Source organism: Populus nigra, chromosome 7, assembly GCF_951802175.1.
Source record: "Populus nigra chromosome 7, ddPopNigr1.1, whole genome shotgun sequence".
In the NCBI taxonomy this organism is placed as follows: domain Eukaryota; kingdom Viridiplantae; phylum Streptophyta; class Magnoliopsida; order Malpighiales; family Salicaceae; genus Populus; species Populus nigra.
The window spans coordinates 16,781,689-16,800,462 of record NC_084858.1 but is presented as its reverse complement, the minus strand read 5'-3'; the positions used below and the strand labels follow the sequence as shown (position 1 = coordinate 16,800,462).

Genomic DNA, 18,774 nt, shown 5'->3' with positions numbered 1-18,774 from the left:
ACTTGTTCATTTGAAATGGAATTCTTCAACTCTTTCATCTCACCCGTGTTCCCACTGTTCTTCGCACCTCAAGATGGTACTTCTCCTTCCTTACATTTGTGTCCTCTCATTCGTGTGAAGGAGAGGGGTGTAATTAATGATGAGAAGTGCTGACCCCATGAAGCTTTCCTTCTCTTGGCCAGGTTAGGGTTGTCGGCTAAGCGCTCATGGGCTCCATATAGAATATAGTGATTGATTAAACAAGAATGACAAGTAAACCATTGGTTTACAAACATAAATCTAGATTAGCAGCAGAACTTTTAGGTTGCAGATATTGGATTTATTGAGGGAAATGTGTTGGGTAACATGACTCCCTTGATCAGCCTTGAAGGTCCCCCAAATTTGGCCTCCGAGCATCTTTGATAGATGTCATATGCACCTTTGCCTTTATTAATTCAGGGCCTCATATGGCTTTCTTATGGGGCTTAAGTATCTATCTCATGAAAATCATGCCCCCATCCTATCAAGCACATACCATACAGATAAAGTTTTGGCTGATCGATCGGTAACTGAGATGCACAGACTTAGGTTTAAGGTTAATGCTGGAGCTACAAGTTCGATCTTCTCAAGGTTTTTGTGTTGAATGTAACAGCAGAAGGAAGGCATAGTTGATGATAATGAGTATTAGACTCGAATTCGAGTCTGCAGTGACCTGGAGCATGCAAATGTCTTCACGATTAACAAGCATGTTAAAGCGAGCTAATTGTATCTGTATATTCACCTACCCTTCTGTTTCTGAAATATGTACCCTCTTATGTTTCAGGACGTAGTACTAAATCTGGTGTCTTCCTCAAATACTGGCTCAAAATGGAATCATACCTACGGATCAATCTATTCCTAAAGAAATCTTCTTACAAGTACGAGTTTCTCATACCATGGCTTGAGATACATGTATGAGAAGATGCTTTCCAGTAACTATCGGCTGAATTGTTGAACACTCCCTGTCCATGGCCAACCAGGATGCATCTGGTTGGTTATATGTTCCATCTCTGGAAGCCTGTTGTTGATGGCAGCTTGATCACTGTTTGCAACTACATGAGAACCTGAAAACAAAAGACACTATCAACATAGCAATGGAAATAGAACACATCACTGTCCAAAGTGATTTCCATGTTTTACAATCATGTATAAAACAAAATAGGAGTTTGTTTGAAGTTGATATGATTAAGAAGAGGCGTGTGCTTTACCTGGACTTGTCGTTGTAGGGCCCCTATAAGTTTGATGACAATAGTTCAGAGGAGAATAAGAAGCCATTCCGTTGATGGGGGGATAAGATAGTCCCCTTGGTAATCCATTTACTTGGTGAGGAAATTCAGCAGGAACTAGGATCTGCTGGGGCAAAGGTTGCATAGTAGGAATGTCAAAGCTGGTTGATGCATCATATGGGTCTAGGGGAAGCACATATAAAGGAATATAGCTGATAGGAGGATGGTTATAAGAAAGGTTCTTCAAATGGGGCTCGAATTTATTCCTACGAGCTCTTTGAGAGTCTGAAGGACAGAACAAAGCGCTGCTTTGGTTTGTCTGAGAATGATGGGATTGTGGGAATTCTTGCCTGGCACGCAGATTTCCATGAGAAGTATCTAAGCCATTTATATTGTCAGAACCAGAACAGGTAGGAGGAACTTCCAAGCTGGATTGAGATCTTTCATCCAATGGGACATTTAAAGCAGCTAGCATCTGAGAAACATTTCCCGGCATTCTTGAACTAGAAGCAAACAAATCGGTTTCAGTCACGTTACTTTCAGGTAATAACACCAAGTCCATTGGTAGTTTGAAGTCATCAGAAGTAATCAAACTGTCCTCATCAGGCAAACAAATTTCATCAGAGACTAACTGAAGACTTGTGACCTCGTGTTGTTTAGCCTTTTTGTTGGATTTTGTTTCAAGACTTTGCTCAGGAGACTTGCTCATCAGCTCATGGGGTAACAGTTTGCTGAGAATAGAACTTTGCATGGAATAATAGGGCCTTGCATCATATTTATTTGACGACACCAAGCATTCCTCTGATTCGTTGCACTTGCTCATCATCTCATGGGGTAATAGTTTGCTGATTATAGTTCTTGGTGTGGAAGAACAAGGGCTTGCATCACTTGGTGTTGATGATAGCGCACATTCCTCTGATTGAGTGCACTTGTTGAAAAGCCTCTTCTCGGTTCTGAAATCATCCAGGAGAGTGGCAACATCTGGGTCCAAGTTTTCCTTGTGCTCATCTGAAATATTCTTTCGGTTCTCTTGAACACCATTTTTATGTTCCTTCCCTGTCCATTCAGGTGACTCCGAAAAAGGTACATTAGAATTTATAGGGCTTATTCGTAAACTTTTATGGGAAGAAACCACAATTATAAAATGAAAAGAAGGAAATCCACTGCATGGAAAAGCTTAAGGAGAACAATTTACCTCTTCCCCTCCTTTCACCTTCTGCACTCTCAAGTCTTGGACACTCCGTAAAACCAAATGTTTCCCCATTTTTTTCATCTTTACTCTCTCTCCCAGAAAGAAGGTTCATCTGAAAGAGAACACACATGATTTTCACTAGATCCCAGACATCGCTCTTTCAATTTATTAATCTTTTGAACCATAAAATTAAAATGCAATTAGCATTATATCCATTTCCGTAATTAGGAAGTGATGTTGAGCTATCAAATGCCCTTCTACATCAGCACTGAATAAAAATGTACAGACCAAAGCATACCTTATAAAGGTGTGGAGGCCGATATGGTGCAATACTTTTGTTGAGCAGATTAAAACTTCGAACATTTTGAGCGGATGACCCAGCTACACATACAGGTGCTCTAAGAAGATACCTGTTTCCCAGAAGTCCATTCGCAGGATTCTGCTGTGGATGTCCATAAACAGGATACTGCTGTGAATGATCATTAGCAGGATTCTGTTGTGGCAGTCCATTAGCAGGATTCAGCCATGAATCGAGAGATTGGATGCCATCCCTTCGGCCTGCATTATGTATGATACCAATCATTCAACATTGCACCAAATTCAACTCAACCTCAGCTTTCATTTAGCAGCCACCCACAAAACAGGCAATTAAATTCAATGACACCCATAAAAAAGATCGATGCAGATATATGGCTGACCAAACATAGAACTCCCTTGAACCTTGACAAGTAAGGAACCCCATTCTTTCTCTGATGAATGAATCAGGACTCCAACTTGAATTTGAAAAGACTCCACATCAATTAAAGCATCAAGCAATCATTAATCTTCACCCATTATTAGAATAAATCGTAATCCAGACTACATAAATGAACCTTAACAAACATACCTTTGGTCTCAAACAGATATCATCACGCATTGCTTTTACGGCATGTTAGCATAATTTGATCATCTTTTTTGTGAAGTTATTAACAGCGTACATAAATTCATTACATATCACTAGAAATCACTTTCATCCATACATGCATTACATATCACAAGATAAAGGGCTGTGGTATACCTAAATCAGTCCAAGTAATTAAATCCCACATTACACAAAAACATAATTACCATTAAAACACAACAAATCATCTCTAATCACGTACCCGAATCATAAAGCAGATATGTTGATCTAGTAGTTGCTGCAGCATTGAGTTCACTGTGAGACAGAAACACGGGGAATCAACAATCAAATCAAGTTAATTAAGAGCAATAAAACCAGAGACAAGCAAGAAGATCAAATTATGCTAACATACCATAAAATTGATGAATCAAACCCACTTGGTAACCTCTTGCATTCATCAATTTCAGCTAATGATAAAAGAAACCCTTTCTTATATGCATATCTTGTCTCTCTGTTCCACAAAAAATCACAAACACAACATATCATTTATATGAAACAACTCATTAGAATTCTTCCATTTTTTTTTCACTTTCTCATAAACCAAACACATACACTACATAAATTCCATTTTATTACTAACAATTTCATAAAACACTAACAAAAGTTCATTTTCCTCAAATTTTCTTTCAGTTTCTAAGCAACCAAATACAAACACTACCACTAATAATAATTTCGTAAAACACTAACAAAAGTTAATTTTCTTCTAATTTTCTTTAATTTTCTCAGCAACCAAACACAAATTAACACTGCTTCATAAACTCTTACCACACAAATAACACCACTCTTTTTTGTCACTGCTAACAATACAGAGAAACAAAACGAAACAAAAACATTTTCCTCTGCTTCTCTTTCATTTTCTCAGCAACCGAACAGCATTTAAATAACTTTTTTTTTTTAAAAAAAAAAGAGGAACTAAAATTACTTGTGGAACTCTTGAATTGTATCATCATCTGATGTTGATTTTGCAACGTCTTCAATCTCTGTACTCATTTTCTAAAAAAAAAACTATAAACTATAAAATGTGACTTCAAATCCTTAAAAAATCATTTTTCTTTCTTGTTTTTTTATTTTTATTTTTATTATGTGCTCCATTTTATCAACACACTGAAGCCAGTAATTTTAAGATTGAAGACCAAAAATGAGATTTTCTTTGAAAATTGGATTGTTTTTCAAAGCATGAAAAGTGTGTTTGGATGCAGAAAAAAATTCATGAAGGAAAATCTGAGAAGGAAGAAAACTTGCAGCCCAAGTACTCAGACTGACACCGACACAGTGCCAGTCTGTTGTAACAGAGTATTATTGAAATAAGTGACGTGTCAGATTTTGATTCGGTGGATGTAGGTACAGAATGTGAAGTCAGTACAAGGAAAGGGAGAAAGATTAAGGAAGCAAGAAATGAGGGTTTTGTTAATTTAACATGAAAACACGTGGATTATACATGAATTTAAGGACAAATATGCCGACCATTTATTTTTTAAATAGGGATAAATGTTTATTAAGCTAACGGTTGTTATTGTAATAATAATTGTTTTTAAAATATTTTTTATTTAGAAATATTTTAATATAATAATATATATTTTTTATTTTTTAAATTTTATTTTTAACATCATTACATCAAAATAATAAAAAAATAAAAAAAATTAGTTTTAAACAAAAACAATTTAAATTTTTATTAAACAATATTTAAACTGTATTTCAAACACTATCTAAAAGCCAATTGGCAAAGAGTCCACCAATAACCTGTGTTTCGGATGAAAAAACATAAAAACAATATTTTTTTATGGTAAAACTAGATTGCACTGAAACAAAACCTAAGTGATTGAGATAAAATTAATGATGATATTAATTATGTTAGTAATAAGGTAATTTTTAGTTAACATCTCAAGAGATAATAAAATAAAATAAAAAAACAAATATCAATGAAATATAGGATAGGTCTTGGTGTCATTTATGATTTGAAATAAATAAATTTATTTTAAAACTATTTATAAAAATATTCAAAGTATAAGCTCATATTAAAACTTATAGTATAAGCTTTCAAAATAAATATTCGGTGATTAAATAATTAGATCACAGACTAACAAGAAACATAAATGCAATTCCAAAAAATACGCTAATAATTAAGAAAGAAATAAAAAAAAAAGGTTATAAATTAAAATTGGACTTCTAAAAAGCCAATTAAAGGCCCATATCAAAATTAATCTCAAATAGAATCCGGGTTACCCGCTTACCCAGCCCAGAACCAAACCCATATAAAAAACACAATCGTTGGCTCTAGGGTTTCGAAGTCCCCTTGCATTCTATCAAAAGAAGAGAGCTTCCATCGTCTCCGCAGCAAAAAACAAAAGGGGCTTACAGTTTAGCAACCATGGTAATGCCCTTGTCTCCCCGTGTCTTCTCTTTTCAATATCTAGACTTTAAGGTACTGACTGTTTTGATGCTGTCTTTCACTCTTTTCAGATTATCCCAGAGAAGAACAGAAGAGAGATCTCCAAGTACCTCTTTCAAGGTATTTTTGTTTTTATTACCTTTTTTGTTTGCTTTTTATGATTTAGATCCAAATTTAGTCACCAAGAAAGAAAACCCATGAAAGATATTTTGTTATTTTTCAGGTTTTTGGATGTCTAGCTCTAGTTGTGGCTTTAGACAACTAGGGTTACAAATAGTTTCAGTCAGTTTCTTACAGTTTGTGAATCTACAAAAATGATTTGTGGATGCATCTTGTGTGCGTGTGCGTGTGTATTGGGCTTTTTGGTAAAGCTTGAAGTTAAAACATTGAGCTCTGCAATGGTTCTAAAATGGATGACAACTTGATTAGAAAATATAAGATGGACTCTTTTTTTGGGAGTGCTTGTTGTAGGGTACATCTTGTTTAGTCTTTTGTTCTCCCTGGTCTTATAGCACTGACAGTTTAACTAAAACGCAACCAGTATCTCATCCTTGAGCTAATTCTCTCTTTTAGGGTTGTAGGTTTTAATGGTTTTTGCTAGAGCTTGTGTTAGTGTCGTCAAACCATTGAAATGGAAAGACAAGTAGAAGCATTTTGATCTGTTTCATGGAGGATATAAAATACACCCTGGCCACTAGTGATCTGCTGAAATTAGGGGAATTTTACTAGAGGGATTGTTGTTCTGGTTAAGTGAAAACTGCAGCTTTGTTTCTTGCTGTTATGGTTTTTGTTTGCAATAGCTGGAATATAAAATTAGACTATGCTGAGTATCTTTGTCAATTTTATTTGTTGCACCTTTACCTGTTATGTTTATTTTGGACATAATCAGTTAATTTGAATAATGAAGTTTTGTTATTTTTTCTAGTTAACTTAATGGGACTAATGAGGTTTATCGTAATCACATATTGTATGATATACCTGCATGCACTTACCTTGATTTTCTCTTGAATCTGTAGAGGGAGTTTGCTATGCGAAAAAAGATTTCAACCTTGCAAAGCACCCAGAGATTGATGTTCCCAATCTCCAGGTTATTAAGCTCATGCAGAGCTTCAAATCCAAGGAATATGTACGTGAGACATTTGCATGGATGTACTACTACTGGTATCTTACCAATGATGGGATTGAGTTTTTGAGGACTTACCTGAATCTTCCATCAGAAATTGTTCCTGCTACCTTGAAGAAACAGGCAAAGCCTGCTGGCGGTCGCCCATTTGGAGGCCCACCTGGTGACCGTCCCCGGTAATTTAGACTATTCTGAAAATTTGCTGATTGGAGTCTTCTTCTCACCCTTTCATTTTTTTCTGAATATACTAATTGAAATGTGGTGTTTGTTTGGGTTTCTAGAGGTCCACCTCGCTTTGAAGGAGACCGTCCTAGATTTGGTGACCGTGATGGTTATCGTGGGGGTCCTCGAGGGGGTGAAGGTGGTGAGAAGGGAGGAGCTCCGGCAGATTACCAGCCTGCATTTAGGGTAATTTCAATTTAATACCATTTACCCTAAATCCCTAATATCCATTAGGGACGATTACCAGAATAGCTGTATTTCTTTATAATTCCATTTCATGCTTGGAACTTGCAGGGCTCTGGCTCTGGTGGAAGGCCTGGCTTTGGACGTGGAGGAGGAGGTTATGGTGCTGCTCAATCTAGTTCTCCTGGTTTTGCTTGAAGGCATAGCATGTCTCTTACAGTTTTGTTGTCTTTACCAAATGTATCGGTTCAGAGTTGAGGAATTTATTTTGTGCTCTCTATCAGCTCTCTTAGCAATCTGCAACCTTGAGACTAGAATACCAAGGCTGTTTGTTTTCGAGTAATCTTGCATAAAGTTTGCTATTTGATGAAATGGAACAGAGATTTTTCTGCTTTACCATCATTTCATTGCTTACTATATCGTGGCTGTTTTCTTACCGTGGGCATGAGTTACTAGTGTTATTTGCCTAAGGTACACAGAATAACTTCGGGGGTTATGTTACTGCATTTTTGGGTACAAAAACTCTGCTATAGCGTTCTTGTAAAACCAGTAAAAAGAGTCAGCTTGTTCTTGTGCCCTGGTGGTGCTAATCAGCAGATCATCTTATAACTTTAGAGTCGAAACTGCCTATTCGATTAGCCGATTAACATGAAGCTTATCATAAGAGATCTCGTCTACACCCGAGCTCTAGCTTCCAGAATGTCAACAAAGCCCGCGAAACTTAGACCAAGGTTGTCAATTCTGTTCCGTTCCGTCCGGAATGGCCGAAACATTCTATACCAATTCAAAAAACGGAACAAAACGGAATAAATTTCATCTCATTTTAAATCTCGGTCCGTTCCGGATTTTTCGGCTAAATTCCGCCCGAAACGTTTTGGTTCCATTCCACATGTTCCGTTCTGCTCTTGAAAAGCCATTGAATCAAATTGAACCTTATTCAATTTAATTAATTAAACCACCCAATTATAAAAAGCTCTTTTTTATTACTATTTTCTATAACAATGATATTAATAATAACATTGAAAATTATTATTACTATTTTCATTAACAATGATATTAATTTTTTAAAATTAGATTTATCACTAATATATATGGTTTATATTCATGTTGTTTTTTTCATGTTTATACTTTGTAGGAATTTGAGCAAAACAAGGGATGCTTTAGATTTCATTAGCCTTAATAACATTGATCTAACTTTATATTTAAAATATTTGTGTTAAAACATTTTACTTTCATAATATTTTGATATTTTGTTTAAGTTGAATTACTTTAAGTTAAAGATCTATTTAATCTTGACTATTTAAAAATATTTTAAATTTTGAAATTATATTTGTTCGGCATTGTGTTTGTATTGTATAATTTATAATTAATTTATCTTAAATTTGAATTATGTTTGTTGAATATATATATATATATATATATATATATATATATATATATATATATATATATATATACAGTATAACCCCGAAACGGCACGTTGAAACACTCTGAAACTGAAACATTCCGTTTCAATTGAAAAAACGAAACACCTACCGAAACGGAATTGACAACCTTGACTTGACTTAGACTGTCGAACCTGAGATCGTATAGTCAGCTTAGTTAAACAGGGGCCTTGTTTTGAATATCCGCACCAAAAGACTCAACTTGACGGGTAGGTCTCTAATCAAAGTCCATTGTTATATCTGCAGGCTGCAGCATCATACAAGCATCTTCACTATTTAATATAAAGAATACTCATGCTACCGCCTGTATGCCAGTTGCATACAAGGGCTTAATTGCATTTGTATCTTTCGCGTAATCTGTGATGCTAATGACCGACCCATCAGGTGACCTTGACTCAAGAAACGATTATGCTATACGGGTTCCAGGCTATCCTTGTAACATCCTTCATGAAATTGATGGAACAGATGCATCATGCATGTCAATGGAGTACAATACACCAACAATAGACTGGTACAATAATAAGACCATGCCCCTGCTGGGGTAGGCGTAGACAATTTAATAGATAAGAATTTAAATAAAAATATTTTTGGAGAAAGTAGCAGAATCTATTCATGCTGTAACAACAGTACAGATGGGTGGAAACTATTTGCAGACACCCCATATGACCTCAAAACAGACACGATACTCTAAGACGCTTGCAAAGACACTAGAAAGGGACCATTTCTCTCAAGTAACATCACAGACGCTTGCCTCGTATCTACAACCAGACCCATCAAAAGGTACTGTCAACAGCAAGAATAAACCAACGATTTAGGAGCTCAGTCCACCTCCTCCATCTTGCTCTCCTCAGCACCATCTTCCTCCAAAGCAGGCATGTCCGTATCATCACCAGCAGCCTCATCCTCATCAATGCTAAGACCCAGTTTCAACATCCTGTGAATCCTAGCAGCGAAAGTGTTTGGATCATCAAGGCTGAAGCCAGAGGTTAACAAAGCAGTCTCAAACAGCAGCAGCACAAGGTCCTTGACAGATTTGTCATTCTTGTCAGCTTCAGCTCGCTTTCTCAACTCCTCCATGATGCCATTGTCAGGATTGATTTCCATAGTCTTCTTGCTTGACATGTAAGAGCTCATGCTGCTGTCCCTTAATGCTTGAGCCTTCATGATCCTCTCCATGTTGGCTGTCCAGCCATACTCTCCAGTCACTAAACAGCATGGAGAGTCAACAATCCTGTCAGAGACAACCACCTTCTCAACTCTGTCTCCCAAAATGTCCTTGATGGTCTTGCAGAGGTTCTCGAAGGACTTCCTTTTTTCTTCCTTTTTCTTTCTCTCTTCTTCTGTCTCATCGTCAAGTTTCAACCCTTCCTTTGTAGCAGAAACCAGCTTCTTGCCGTCATATTCCTTCAATTGGCCTACAGCATACTCATCGATAGCATCAACCATGAATAGCACTTCATAGCCCCTCTTTTTGAGCTTCTCGAGGAATGGAGAGTTCTCCACTGCCTTCTTGCTTTCACCAGTAATATAGTAAATGTCCTTCTGCCCCTCTTTCATTCTGGTGACATAGTCCTTCAAGCTTGTCATCTCATCACCACTCTTAGTTGAATGGTAGCGGAGCAAATCAGCCAATTTGGCTCTGTTCTGGCTGTCCTCATGGATACCCAATTTCAAGTTCTTTGAAAAAGCATCATAGAACTTCTGGTAATCCTCCTTGTTCTCTGCAATCTCGCTGAACATCTCAATGCACTTCTTCACAAGGTTCTTCCTGATAACCTTGAGAATCTTATTCTGTTGAAGCATCTCACGAGAGATGTTTAGTGGCAAATCATCAGAATCAACAACACCCTTGATAAATCCAAGGTATTCAGGGATAAGCTCCTCACAATTGTCCATAATGAAGACCCTCCTGACATAAAGCTTGATGTTGTTCATCTTCTTGCGAGTATCAAACAAATCGAATGGAGCTCTCTTCGGCACAAAGAGGATAGCCTTAAATTCAAGCTGACCCTCAACAGAGAAGTGCTTGACAGCCAAATGATCCTCCCAATCATTGGTCAAGCTCTTGTAGAAAGCGGCATACTCCTCCTTGGTGATCTCCTCTGGCTTGCGCAGCCAGATAGGTTTTTGCTTGTTAATGAGCTGCCACTCATGGGAAACCTCCTTAATCTTCTTCTTCTTGGATTTACTCTCCTTCTCCTCATCAACTTCCTCAATATCTCCCTCCTCTTCCTTCTTTGGTTCATCATCGTCATCATCACTAATCTCCTTCTCAGTCGTTTTCTCGGTCCACAAATAGATAGGATAGCTGATGAACTCAGAATGCTTCTTCACAAGATCCTTGATCTTCCTCTCCTCCAAGTACTCAAGCTACGAAAACCATCATCAAAAAGTCAGAACCGCACATCAAATCAAACACAAACAAGCCAACAACAGCATCAATCCACAAAAAAATTTGATCAATTAAATTAGGATGCTTTGTTTACCTGATCCTCTTTAAGGAAGAGGGTAATCTTAGTACCCCTACCAAGTTGCTCTCCATTAACATCCCTTGTAACAGTGAAAGAACCACCAGCTTGTGACTCCCAAACATATTGCTCATCATCATTATGTTTAGTAGTCACCACAACCCTCTCTGCAACAAGGTAAGCAGAATAGAACCCCACACCAAATTGTCCAATCATACTCACATCAGCCCCTGCCTGCAATGCCTCCATAAATTCCTTCGTCCCCGATCTTGCAATTGTTCCCAAATTATTCACCAAATCTACAATATTTCACAAACTCAAAAAATAAGTCTCCCCAATTCATATCAATCAAAATCAAATATCTCTAATACTACCACTAACCATACCAAGAAACCACATTTCACTCTTAACTCTAAATTTTAATCAGCTTCAGAATCAAGTCCCAAAACTCATAATCAAAATCATGAAACGAAATTTTCATTTGCCCAGATCATAGTTTTCAAAGAAAAAACTTGGTCAGAAGGATTTTATAGCGACCTGCTTTGGTCATGCCAACACCACTATCAATGATGGACAAAGTGTTGTTAGTTTTATCAGGTACGAGCCTGATGAACAACTCAGGTTGTGCATCAAGCTTGCTCTTGTCCGTCAAGCTCTCAAATCTAATCTTATCCAACGCCTACACAAACCCCAAATCACCACCATTAGTACCATCAAAATCAAGAAACCAAACCAAGAACTCCAAAAATGAAACAGAAAGAACGTACATCAGAGGCATTGCTGATAAGTTCACGAAGAAAGATTTCCTTGTTGGAATAGAATGTGTTGATGATCAAGCTCAAGAGCTGGTTGATCTCTGCTTGGAATGCAAAGGTCTCTGCTTCTCCCATTTTTACGTCTGCCATTATCTTCACACGCACACAGACAAAGCTAGCAAGAAAGCAAGAAAGCCAGAAACGAAGCTAGAGAAAGATTTTTGATTATGGTATTTTCTCGACATGTGAGTGCTGCTTGGTTCGGGTTTTTATACTGGTTCATGGGGTTCTTCTAGGTTATTCTTCTTCTAACGTGGAAGCTGAAAGGGTCTGGATTGTTCTAGGTAACGACGGCGTAAAAGGAAGGATTGGATGGTTTTGGAGGGAATTGAGAAGGTTCTGGTTGGTTAAGGAAGTCTGGACCGGAAGGTTCTTTTTTCTTTTATTCACGCTTTTTTGTAATATTCACGCTTGTTAATCAGGCAACTTTCGCAGGCGGTAACTTGTGATTTTAAGGCATAGTTTTTTTGTTAGGTGCAAAAGCGATTTTAGGGAAGAAAAAACGAAGAAGATTTTTTTCTATTTAATTTTTTTTTGTTTATTTAGATTCTTTTTAGGAGTTGGTATAAAAAATATTTTTTAAAAAAATAAAAATTTTTATTTTAATATATTTTAAAATAAAAAACACATTAAAAAATAACTATTATCACAATATCAAACAAGTTTTTAGAAGTGATATAATTTTTGTTTCTGCTTGTAGGTTTTTTTCAAAAGTATTTTTAATTTAGAAAAAATTATTAAATTGATATTTTTTTTTAATGTTGTGTTGATATACTAATATAAAAATAAAAAAAATCTGAAAATTTTTATTTTAATATATTTTTTTTAAAAAAATATTTTTAAAAAACATTTTGCACTACAATTCCGAGCCCTATATAAATTGAATTTTAAATTAAAAAAATTAATTTAATTTATTTTTACTAAATTAACCCAGCATTAACTTAACTCTAAAAAATAATAAGAAAAACAATTTTAATAAAAATAATTGAAGAAACATGGACTGTGGAACGTGAACCTATTCTTTTACTTGGGTATTTTTGGTACTCAATGTTTTGAGATGGCTTCTTTTTAGTTCTAGAATGTCTAAAATTTCAATAAATTGCTGACTTCTTTTTTTAAAAAAAATTTAACCGAAAAAAAGAAAAACAAGATAATAATTTTGTTCCAGAAGATTCTTATTTCGATGCACGAACTCAATTTTTTATCCTTTTAAACCTTGCATTGTTGCTGATTTTTTTTGCTTTTCTATTGCAGTCATTGGAAAACAAACTGTCAGATATAATGGACATGAAGTGCATAATCTCAATGAACTAGAGTTCGTGAATGACGAAGTTTGGGCTAATGTTTGGCAGGTGTGTTCTTGGATCTTCATTATATTCATTTGGTTACAGATTGGATAATTTCCCGTTGTTAGTTTTTGGGCTAAGTTTAGTGATTGAGCTACAGGACAGCAATTACTTTTCTCCTTCCCTTGTATCCCTTTAAACCAGTGCAGGCATTTGTATTTTAAACAAATGTTAAAGACTTCACCAAGCAAGCTAGGGAAGACTCTCCTTCCAAATGCTGCCTGAACCTTTTATTCTCAATGTGCAGACATATTGCATCGCAAGAATCTCACAGAAAGATGGTTCTGTGCTTGGATGGATTCTCCTTCCAAATTTAAGGTTCTGTTTTTCATTTGCTTTCCTTATGTATAGTTTATTAGTTTCTGGTATGTGTTCTAATCTGATCACGCGATAATCAATTCCCTGTGATGTTGCTAAAGGGTTTCAGAATCATTCATTTTCTTCACTGTTTTACAGGGAAGGCTTGATAGCAGCTGGACATCATGTAAGCATTATAAAAAATAATTTATGAAAGCAGATTGTGATATACTGCACTCTTTCTTTGTTTCCTATTATTTTCCCTTCCTCTCTCATTTTTCTTGTATAGACTGGGTTTGCAGAATTATCACGAGTAATGTTGTCCTGTCCTGCTGGAATTTCCCATCTTGCTTGCTTCTTCTATTAAAAATGTCTCTCTTTCTGCTCTGGGACTTCTGAATATCACACACAATGTTCGAGTCTAGAACATACGTCCTACTCTACCCTTAAGCCGAAATATCTATACAAACTCTAAGGCTCTTTTGGTCGCGGGATAGGGTAGGCCCGCGTTCATGCACCAGCACAAGCACAAAGCAGGGCGGGCCATGAACTCTGGAGCTTGGGCTTGGCAACCCATCTCCTTGTCACGAGGGTCGAGACCGGACCCCGCATGACTCGAACCTGCCACAGGACCACACAGGCTGCATTCCTTAGTTTTAGAAAGGTTTGCAGTTCCCGTAGTGATCCCCCTCCAAATGGGAGGCATGCAGACCCTGGGTCGGTGTGCTCAGCGGTCCCTTCCGGACTTGAGGCACCAAACCCTCTTTTGGGGTGTGCATTTCCAATTACTTTCTCGTCCTCTCTCGTTTTTCTTGTATAGATTGTGTGTTCACAGAAGTCTTTTCTTTTCCTAATTCATGTGTCTGGATTTTTCCCTGCATTATAGGGCATTGATGTTCTAAATGGCATAGCATGGGATGGCAATGACAACCGCCTTTTTGGTAAGCTGCTGCAGATGGTTGCTCTCTTCTGTTTCTCTTGAAATCCCATTGACATGTTTTATGTGGTCCATATTTTTCATATGCTTTATTGACATTATGACCCAAAAATCTCATCGTTCTGTGAGAAGATTTTCTGCATACAAATTGCTGTGCTTGCTGGTGGAGTTAACTACTGAAGTGTCTGCATTTCCGAAAGCAATTTTTTTTTCCTGCATCTCATAAACTACTTCTGTTATGTTGAATCATGTTTTCCACAAGAAATCGTATTGTAGCAGATTTCTTGTTATATGACAACTTTTATTTTCCATCTTCAATTTTCTTTGCAGTCACCGGAAAATTTTGGCCATAGCTCTACGAAATCAAGTTGTATCCAGCGAAGAAACCTTTTGATATAGGAGTTCCTGAGAAGCTTTGCATCCCACCAAGATCATGACATGTCACGCTGGTAGCCCAGCTTGCTACTTTTTAGTTGAGAGATTTAACATGTTCAAACCTTTGTTATTAAATTTTATTTCGTTTTATTATTGTATTTTAATTTATGTTTTTTCATTGAAATTTTATTATTTAGTGGGTTATAAGTTTAAATTGATTTTAAAAAATAAAAGTAAATAGTAAAAAAATAATATCATCAACAAGTCAGCAAATACAACACCATATCATATGTATTAGATCAATAATATTTTGTGTGATCCAAGTGGTTTATTACCATAATTAAGTATTTTGATTGATAAATCACTCAACTCTTCAGTTTATTGAATTTTAATTTTTCAATATTTCATTTGTTATTTAAATTATCATTTATAATATCTTATGTGCTTGGAAAAAAAATATTATATTACATTACACTCTTATATTTTTGCCATTCAAATTTAATTATTAGTCATTTTTATTATTTGTGAAGCTTATTGAAAATGGTAAAATATTGTGACTTTTGTTTGATTAATAACTTACACTTAGAAGATCTACATTGCAAGCTTGAAATTTTCTTAGTATATTCTAATTATCTTTCATAATAAAAAAAATAGCTTTATTTTGTTTATTATATTTTTACTTGCAAGAATTGTAGTGATCTCAATTAGACTTCTTTACACTCATTTGCATAGTGGTCCTATAATATCCAATCCTAAGTTTACAATTACCATAAACTCGATTATTAGATACTTTTAGAGTCATTCAAGGGAAAATATAGCTTATGTGAACCTAGATGATCAACTTGTCTAAAAGAGTTAAATTATTAGTGATTTTTCAAACAAGACACCTTAATACAAGTAAAAATTACAACAATAACCATTATATGCAAGTTTATCATGACCATCACCAATATAATTACTATTTGGGTTACTCTAACCATGATAACTCTGATGAGAGAATTATGAGACCTAATAAATAAAGACTTCCACTTTTAATGGTCACATAAAATTTAGTGATGCCACTTAACTTTACTAGAAAAGTGTTAAAGATTATTTGGTCAAGAGAGGTGACCCTCTTGTTACTAACTGGATTGAGATGATGCAAGAGTTACAAGAGAAGTGCTCACCTCAATCTTATAGAACAAATCTTTTAGACCAATAAAATCATCTTAGATAAGAGAACAAGTCTGTTAGTGAATATATAGTGCGATTTAATGAGAATAAGATGAAATGTTCAGTTAAAGAGGAAGAAACCATAACTCTAAATAGGTTTTATAAAGGTTTGAATAGACAAAACATCAAGACCTTGTAGTACCCCGTTTAGATATCAGTTTGGAAATATTAGTTCTTTATTAAGTGTCTCACTTGATAGAGTCATTCCTAGTAGTGCCCAACTTTATAAAAAAGATAACAATAAACGAGTCATTGATGAAGTGTCTAGGATGAGTCAAAAGATTTAGAGTGTGTTTGGTATTGCGGTAGCTGTTGTGATTGTGGGTTGAAAAAAATTATTTTATAAAAAGTACTTTTAGTTGACGTTGGTTTTAAAAAAATAGGTGTTTGGTTAAAACTGTGGTTGAAATTGAGGTTAAACAAAAAGTAGTTTAATGTGTTTGGTTAAGAGTGCTTTTGAAATTGAGGTTATAAAATAATTTAAAAAATATATATATATTAATATTTATGGTTTTTAATTTAAATATTGTAGATTTAACTATTGCTATTACATCGTGAAATAAATCATACTTTTTATATATAAAAAATTATTGTTCCATTAAACTATCTACAATTCTATTACATATAAAATTCATCTAACAAAAACTACAGTTTCCATGATTTTTTGAGCGTGCAATAAAATGAGGTAAAATATTATCAGGAATAAAACTGAGATTACAGTACGAATAAATTTAATTCACCTTAAACTAATTTTTTTAAAAAAAAATTTATTATTTTTTGAAAAAGAAAAATGTTAACTGATTTTTTTTAAAAAAAAGATTTTTAAAAAAACAACTGTTCAAAAAATCAGCATCCCTCTACACTGTTCACTAAAAGTGAACAGTGTGGAGGGATGCTGATTTTTTTAAAAAAAGGATTTAAAAAACAAACACTGTTCACTTTAGTGAACAGTGCACGCGCATTGTTCACTAAAGTGAACAATGTGGAGGGATGTTGTATGGTGCAGCAGCAAGAAGCACGTAGAACCTGCTTTTATTTTTCAGCGTTTCAAACGTGAAATTGGGTGGGACCCATGAATAGTATTTTACGTTTTTTTTTACCAAACATTGTTGCATCTGCGTTTTAAGCAAAACGCAGACGCAATAACGTAGACAAACACTCTCTTAGTGTGCTAAATGTCAAGGTTTTGATTATATTGCACCTCATTGTACCACTAAACCCATTGTCATCAAGGAACATAAATATCTAGGTAGAGAGAAAGACTATAGTCATCAAATATACGAACCCAATCTTGAGGATCTTAATGACTTAGATAAAGAGGATGTGAAAGAAGATAGACTTGGAACAATAAGTTCAAATGAGTTTGGAAAGGAGATTAATGAAAAGTATATTGTGTATGTGTTAGTTGTAGAGGAAGTTTCAGGAAACTCTTTAGTGAAATTGCTTGAAGAGATAAGTGTAGTGTTAAAAGATTTTGTAGATATTTTTCCTCGTGAACTCCCTAATTCATTATCTCATATGATTGACATATATAACGTAATAGATTTTAAGCAACATGTTGAGCTCATTGATCCCTTACCCTTTACACATTACGAGAAAGATGAATATAATTATAATTTACTAAGTTGTGTCCAATTTTTATCAAATCAGGTTTTGGATAGTATTTGTTTCATTCCACCATCTTAATCATATAATGTTCATATTTACAAACCTAGGAAGCATGTAGATCTCCTTCCCATATCTTCTCACACTAGAATGTCTGATTCATATGAGCTTTTTTGTATGTTGAGTTTATAATTTACATGTTTAGATCATAAAACAAATTCAAGTAAGTAAAGAATAATATAAGTTTCAAACTGATTTACATAAAAGTCCTGACATATTTAATATTGGAAATTATTTCATGATAGAGATTAGATCTTCGTGATATTGTAAATTGAGATAACTTTGTATAAAAAAAATTGAATAAAACAATGAAAGGAATTTTTTTAAAAAAATCTATTAAAAAAACATTGAAAAAAAAACTCAAGTCAATCCAGGTAAACTCAACAATCCGCAACCCGAGATATGAGATTGAGATAATGCCGTAGAAAGAAAAGTGGCAAGAATCACAAAATTGAAAGCTTAATAACTTAATATCGAAGGATGAGAATGAAAAAAAAATCAATTTTTTTTAAAACCTAAAAAAACCAATGTCAAATCGAGCTAATTTTCAAAACTTATAACTCACGTCACGAGATTAGGTTACCCTATGTGATATAAAAATTATATGAAATAAAACAACGAGAGATGAGATTGAAAAATAAAAATAAAATAAAAAAATGATCAAAAGAAATAATAATTACAAGAATGAAGACCAAATCTAGTTTAAAAATTAAATGAAATAAAACAATAAGGAATAAAACTAAAAAAATAAAATAAATCAAGATAAAGATTAAAAAAATATAGTAATTAAAAAAATAAAGACCAAATATGATAAATAGAAAAAATTAAAAATAATGAAATTGAAAAACATTTTGAATTTTATAAATTATTTCAAATAAAATAAATAGTAATCAAGAGAATAAGGATGAAATTTGAAGGGAA

At 34.7% G+C, this 18,774-nt stretch overlaps 3 protein-coding genes across 3 annotated transcripts; 1 reads left to right on the top strand and 2 right to left on the bottom strand.

Moving 5' to 3' along the window:
- Positions 1-647: 647 nt before the first annotated feature.
- LOC133699063 (uncharacterized) lies at positions 648-4,618 on the bottom strand. The gene is made up of 7 exons (XM_062122191.1): positions 4,299-4,618; positions 3,729-3,827; positions 3,579-3,631; positions 2,735-2,994; positions 2,440-2,548; positions 1,227-2,300; positions 648-1,082 (listed from the first exon to the last, which is right to left on the bottom strand). Exons 1-7 carry the CDS (start codon positions 4,364-4,366, stop codon positions 955-957), a joined length of 1,791 nt encoding a protein of 596 aa, XP_061978175.1. The 5' UTR covers positions 4,367-4,618; the 3' UTR covers positions 648-954.
- Positions 4,619-5,611: 993 nt separating this feature from the next.
- On the top strand, positions 5,612-7,689 carry LOC133698499 (small ribosomal subunit protein eS10z-like). Its single transcript, XM_062121442.1, has 5 exons — positions 5,612-5,747; positions 5,837-5,885; positions 6,782-7,064; positions 7,170-7,296; positions 7,405-7,689. The coding sequence occupies exons 1-5, from the start codon at positions 5,745-5,747 to the stop codon at positions 7,489-7,491; spliced, it is 549 nt and encodes a 182-aa protein (XP_061977426.1). The 5' UTR covers positions 5,612-5,744; the 3' UTR covers positions 7,492-7,689.
- A 1,633-nt stretch (positions 7,690-9,322) lies between these two features.
- LOC133698638 (heat shock protein 83-like) lies at positions 9,323-12,272 on the bottom strand. The gene is made up of 4 exons (XM_062121631.1): positions 11,974-12,272; positions 11,744-11,885; positions 11,225-11,505; positions 9,323-11,108 (listed from the first exon to the last, which is right to left on the bottom strand). The coding sequence occupies exons 1-4, from the start codon at positions 12,109-12,111 to the stop codon at positions 9,558-9,560; spliced, it is 2,112 nt and encodes a 703-aa protein (XP_061977615.1). The 5' UTR covers positions 12,112-12,272; the 3' UTR covers positions 9,323-9,557.
- Between the last annotated feature and the right edge of the window lie 6,502 nt (positions 12,273-18,774).